This window comes from Ceratina calcarata, unplaced genomic scaffold (assembly GCF_001652005.2).
Source record: "Ceratina calcarata isolate Rehan_Ccalc_2016 unplaced genomic scaffold, ASM165200v1 scaffold162, whole genome shotgun sequence".
NCBI lineage: Eukaryota > Metazoa > Arthropoda > Insecta > Hymenoptera > Apidae > Ceratina > Ceratina calcarata.
Window position 1 is genome coordinate 799,578 of NW_017137498.1, and position 6,418 is coordinate 805,995.

General features: G+C 33.0%; 1 protein-coding gene across 3 annotated transcripts in view; it reads left to right on the top strand.

The window, feature by feature from the left end:
* Positions 1 to 2,064, top strand: part of Inx7 (innexin 7) — a 14,216-nt gene extending 12,152 nt beyond the window's left edge. For all 3 annotated transcript variants that reach the window (XM_018037224.2, XM_026819789.1, XM_026819790.1), the window contains 2 exons: positions 769 to 959; positions 1,566 to 2,064. In XM_018037224.2, coding sequence (XP_017892713.1) covers positions 769 to 959; positions 1,566 to 1,809 — 435 coding nt within the window. In that variant the 3' untranslated portion in view covers positions 1,810 to 2,064. The remainder of the gene's footprint in view (positions 1 to 768; positions 960 to 1,565) is intronic.
* Positions 2,065 to 6,418: the final 4,354 nt, after the last annotated feature.

Sequence of the window (6,418 nt, forward strand, 5' to 3'; positions counted from 1 at the left end):
GTTGCTTAAAATACCATAAAATGTGAATCATGTTCACACATCTTTTCTAATAGATACATTATGACTGTGAGTCATGGGAGTATTCATATCTTTCTTGTGTTAATATCACGTGATTTTCACAAACATTTTATCTTCAATGAAAAAATATTATGGAATTTTCATCTGAAGTATAACGTTAGATACGTCCTCCATTAAAGATTTATAATTTAGGTTAGTAAGACAATTAAGTTTAAAAAGACAATTATTATTTTATATTATATTTAGAACACCAAACCATAATTTTAATTTGGTATCAATAATTTTGTCGAAGATAAAATTCCAAATTACACTCGTTTATTTTAAGGGAATTCTTTCTTAGAATATCATATTATCGTTTTATAACTGTTCAATTAAATGGAAAGATTAGATAAAGTTGTAATCCCAATCTTAAATTAAGCGTATGTATATGCTTACTCACATTTTCGTAGAGTAACATTTTGGTATCTTTACGACATAAGAACTGAATTCTCATTTCTTAGATAATATTAATTAAAAAAATGCGCTATCTAAAAGCTATGAAGCGAATAGAAATATCCTAGTTACTGAATGACAAAGCAATGTTCCGTCCGGGTTTCATATATTTCGCTATCTGTTTTCTACGAGAGCTCGCGTGTGTATAGGCAACTGCAGTGTGCCATCCATCAACGACCATACATTTTAAAATAGTCTTCGACTGAAATTTTTTCACATACATACATATAGAAAAAACAGAGAATCGGTATGTTTCAGGTGACCAAATGCGTATTCCACAAATACGGTGCATCGGGTTCGATACAAAACCATGACGCACTTTGTATAATGGCGTTGAACATCGTTAATGAGAAGATCTATGTGTTCCTCTGGTATTGGTTCATCATTCTCGCTACGGTAACCGGTTTCGGGCTCATTTGGAGGATACTCACTATGATTTTGCATGCCAGGTTACTATTACTACTACTACTACTACTACTACTACTACTAAAATTAGTATTTATCGATCCTAGACGTATTCTACAGCTTATTTTCCGAGAATCCCGTTTCACGGAACACCTACAACTGCAATTAGAAATCGATGACAATACAGTTTGAAAACTTCTGCGAATCTCCGATTATAATTTTTCTTTCCGTAAAATAATTGTTAAAATACAAATACTGCCTAAATAATAGACAATATGTAGTACGATTAGACATTGATGCTGGTTTTGAAGAACTTTCGAAAAGCATATGTCCTCACTACTCCTCACCGATTTTGATTGAATCTATATATCTAGTAGAAAGTAGGACTTTGAATGAGTTTTCCCTTTCAAGAAATTGTAGATCGATTTTAAGTTTGCGAGATATTTGCCAAAGAAGTTTTCAACCGGAACTTTGCATGTACATTTTCGTATACGGTGCAAGTTGGTCCTGTTTTCAAATGGAAGTTGTATAGAATTTTGTATTATTTCTCAATTTGTTAACTATTTCAACGAGTATTCATTCCAGGCATAGCGTTGCATCTTCTAATAATTATTATTTAACCGATTATTTGTTTCTTCTAATGTGAATAGGAGCGTGCTGTTCAACAAGATTGTGTTCTCCATGGCTTGTCCTGGGAAATACAATCCGTGGAACGTGTTGGCGGTCACCCATGAATGCCACTACGGGGACTGGATTTTCCTCTATTATATAGCGAAGAACTTGGACAACTACGTGTTCAAGGAACTGTTGCAAAAACTTGCACAGGATCTCCAGGAAAGACAACTACACGCCGCCCTGACCCAAGAAAAGGAACCGTTAACCGGGGAGTCTTAGCTTATGCTTTATCTAGTGAATATTAATTAATAGAGCCATTCAAAGCAATGTGAGTATTTCAAATTAAAAAGCTAGCCAGCGAGACATAGAAAGGGCATTTAATAAAACAAAGTATATAAAATAGATAAATTGAAAAATATTTGATGTAAATGTATTTTCAATTCTAATTAGTTTTCGTGAAACGAAGAGAATGTATGCATCGGTTTTTTGCTGATAAAAACAGTATTTTAACAATATACTTTTCTTATTTTACATTCATAAACGATTAAATTAAATGTAAGTTATTTTTATCTGTCATCTCTATTGTAAATATAATTTACCAATTTTTTATTTATAATCATCTTCTTTTCTCTTTTTATAAGCAGTTAAATAAATTGTAGACAAATTGAACTGTTTGAGCTAGTGTGTTATTATTTAGACTATAGGTTGGCGAACTATTGACTTCTCCTTTTTGATGAAAATTATGTTGATATTGCATCATTTCTGGCAAAAGTTTGTCATATGCGTATGAAATTTCGTGTTATTCATCATTCATTACGATACGAGAAATAAACGATTTACTAAATTTTCTTTTCATTAATCGGAAAATACTTTTTCAGTTTAGATTACTTAGTTTTGAAATTTAATCCCTACCATTCTTGTCGCTCACAATAGATAACAGTACATAATATGTATATGAACGGTAGAATTCAGGTCACTTGATAACTTATTGGTATCTTTCATCTTCGTTTTTACGTCTCGATTAAAATACACGCAGTGCATACGCACGAGATACGTACGCAGGTAAATACGCTGACTATATTGAACTGACCTCTTCAGCTGGCTGGACAGTAGGCTACATTATTAAATTGTTCAGGAGGTTGATTAATTTTGCGACGTAGTTTGCCGACGAGTTAAAGCATTCACGTTCACTTGACAATTTCGTAAAGTGACTTTTGACTTCTATATCTAGATCTATTATATACCGTGTCTATTTATAGATTCATCCAGTTGCAAAGTAGATTTTATGCATTATGTAATCGTTGCTGGTGACAATGAGTTTAAAATGTAGGTAACAGAATTTTCTAAGATCCTTGCATTTTAATTAGTCCGCGGTGTGGCAATGACATCCTTTAGATTTGTCTGAGAAATCGTAAATCCTGAATTATTGAGTGCAGTATCATTTCCAAGAATCAATGAATTACTGCAGGAAACAAATTGTAGAATGGAATTTCGTGGAATAAGCAACGGCAGGAAATGAAGTAATTCAATTCTGATTATGTTCTGTATACGTAAGAATGATTAAAATACGCGATATGAAACAGTGAATAAAGTCAAATGTAGATTAAAAGTGTGTAGCATATTGCAGTTAAAAATGCACTATAGATAAGTAAACATGATGGTCCGCTGTGGAAGTTAGGATGACCAAACGATCGTGAATAGTAGATCGAGAGATAAGCCGGAAAATCACATTACGAGATCTTTGTTCGTTCCTTCAGCGTGGGAGGAAGAGTCATCGCGACCGGAACACGGTCCATTATGTTCTCTCTCACAACCGGGAAATGATGACCGCGTGCACCGTAGAAAAGAGGAACATGCATAATACCAGGAAGGCTCGCCGGCGATCGTGACATATTCCTACACTTGATGCAACTGTTCCAATAATTATTTGACACATTTCAAAATGTATTCTGATCAAACATTAAAAATTCTAAGTCACACGTGTATTCATGAAAATGAAACATTTCATGTTATTTCCTCTGATACATGTTTAAGAATTAAGAGCAAAAACTACGTGCCATTTAGCCTTTATACATATGTATTTTTTCGTAATCGTACCTCATGATAACACAATTATCTCAACGTCTTTTAAAGTAATGTATTCCATTTTTTTTAATCTTGTTTTACAATACCTTCGATTTATCTCAGTAAGTCTCTTATAGGTCAAAAGTCGCGAAAACATGCTGTTTCTTCAATTTTTAATCGTTTGTAGCTTAACCAATTTTTCTGGAACTCTGTACGTGGATATAACTTACATTTTTTGTACGTATTAAGTAAATGTTAGTCTTTTAGCATCTCAGAGCAAAATTATGTTGTTTGGTCCAATATTAAAAAAGTTATTCCGTTCTGAATGGTGTTCGGATACATTCGTGAGGCTGTATGTGATAAGAATGTAGTGTACAAAACTACTTAACGCAACATTAGCACATTTTTATACTTAAAAAGTTCTCAATTTTAAAGAGGTTTTTATATGTATATACATATACACTTACTCTATTAACTATACATGTGATTCGATGTTTAAAAAAATCTGTTAATTATTCGTCTAACAGAAATCTGTTAAAACACCACACAAATGAACTATTCACTGTTAGCATGCATGTACGTGCGTGAACTTTCAAAAGACATTGAAACGCAAGGGAACGAAATTACGCTCGCTCGCAGAACCTGTCACTCTCGTTCGTCAGATGAAAGGAATTTCTCTGACCCTCATCGTGGAACAAAGAAAGAGAAGAATCCGATTTTCACGTCGTCTCGACCAAAGAATATGGTTAAGTAACCGTTACAAAGCGTCACGTTCAGTCGTGACTCGTCAAGTATTACCAAGATAGAACATTGTGCTTATCTGCGACAAGACATTGTTTCTACTTTGACGAATTATCAAGCACAAGGTCCTCCTGTATACATATACATATTCAAGAGGATATATTCATATCGCAGGAGAGTGGATTGTGAACCCTGAGGGGAGTTTTCGAATTCCTTTAACTTAATTGCCATTTGATTCGTAGAGAATTACCGATGTTAGGAACGGTGCGATATCCTGTATGACGAAATTTTCATTACTAATGTGCATGTCTATTAGCTGCAATGTATCTACGTATATCTGAGAAAGTCATGAAACATCAGACACATCAAAATGATGCAACACTTAATATTATTTAATTGATTCATTTTACGATACCAATTTTTTAAACAATAATGTAAAAGATAGATACATATTGCACAGCAGTGTATGGAAAGTAAAACTATTGAGTAAAATGCCAGCAAACTTTCATTAGCCTAGTTATATGATGATCAGCACTAATTATGATGACTAGACAAATTGCCTCTGTTGTCCAATTTCTCTACGCTCGATTACACGCGATATAAATACTTTTAGTCGTTGTAGTTAAGTCATTGAGCCGGCTAAGTTATTACATTTATGCTGGATGTTAACGACCGTACGACTTAATATCCATTACATTTGACTTACTAAGTTTCCAGGGTAAAATTACGCAAATGTAGAAACAAGATATCTTATGAAGTCTAATATTTAATGAAGAAGACAATTTTTCCAAGTTCCAAGTATATACTGAATTTACTGTCGAGTTAACTTTAACTTTGCTACTCGGTTCTTTTATCATTTCAATTTTAACATACTTTCACTTCGTTCAGATGTAATGTATTTAAACGTATTTCGCCATAGACAGTCAATGTTGTGAATAGAAAAAGGTATAATCGATGTAGTACAAAATTTTTGTCATAGTACAAATACTTTGTTGAGTTGTACGTTTAGAACTCCAGCTCCACTTAATTTGTCTTACAATTGAAATTTCTCGTGTAACATAGGGTTACAACGAAAACGATTAATAAAACGGTTTCTCAGAATGCTCATTAGGTGCATACGTACACATACGGCAGTCTTCATCGGTGGCAATGAGTAAAATATTCTGGAGACGTCCGGGAGGCAAAGGAGGTGCACACGACGAATAAATATGTATTCTGTATTTCGTCCAGAACCTACATACATCGTTCTGTTCGTGACGAGATTTCGAATGATCGACCGATAAGTATCTCCGTCAGGAATACATACAAGTTGTGCAAGAAAATAACCCGGACAATGGACGGTGAATTTATCTTCATCTTAAGAATGCCGACAGACTATTTTTAGTACTAACTTTTTTATATATCAGCCAATACTCTACCCGCATTTTACCAGTAAAATTGTTTACAGTACTTTACATTACTAGTACATTCCATATTTCATTACATCAAGTCATTCTCGAAATTATAAATCACCGTTATACATAGATTGCACAAGATTGCCTAAGGCTGCTATCCAAACCTGTACTTCCATCGAATCAGTTCCTGTACTAGTGTTTCGTCATTGATGTTAACATTAACTAGGTTGTTCCTAAAGTCTTACTATATTTTTATATAATAATATTGATAATATTAGTAAAAGCTTTAGGTAATATCTAATCTAGTAGCATCTTTAAATCTCTTCGAATCTAAAATTAATTAAAATGACAAGTGTAGAGATATGTATTAAAAGCTTATTGATAATTGAGATTAATTAGCGACTGATTGCTGATTAAATGACACTTGTAATTTATTACTTCAACAATTAAATAAAAGTATCGACGTATCAACGCAGAAATTATAAGCGTTCTATACAAACCAAAACAAATTGTAAAAATTCTCGCCGTGCAGAATAAAAATACATAATAGACATCTTAAACGTAAGTTTTATTGAAAATATATAAAAAAACTGAAGTCAAGCTCAGATCAATAAGTAATTATTAAATAATCATAAGAGGCTGATTTAACAAACAAGATAATAAATTTGTTATTTAAAAAGAATCACCAG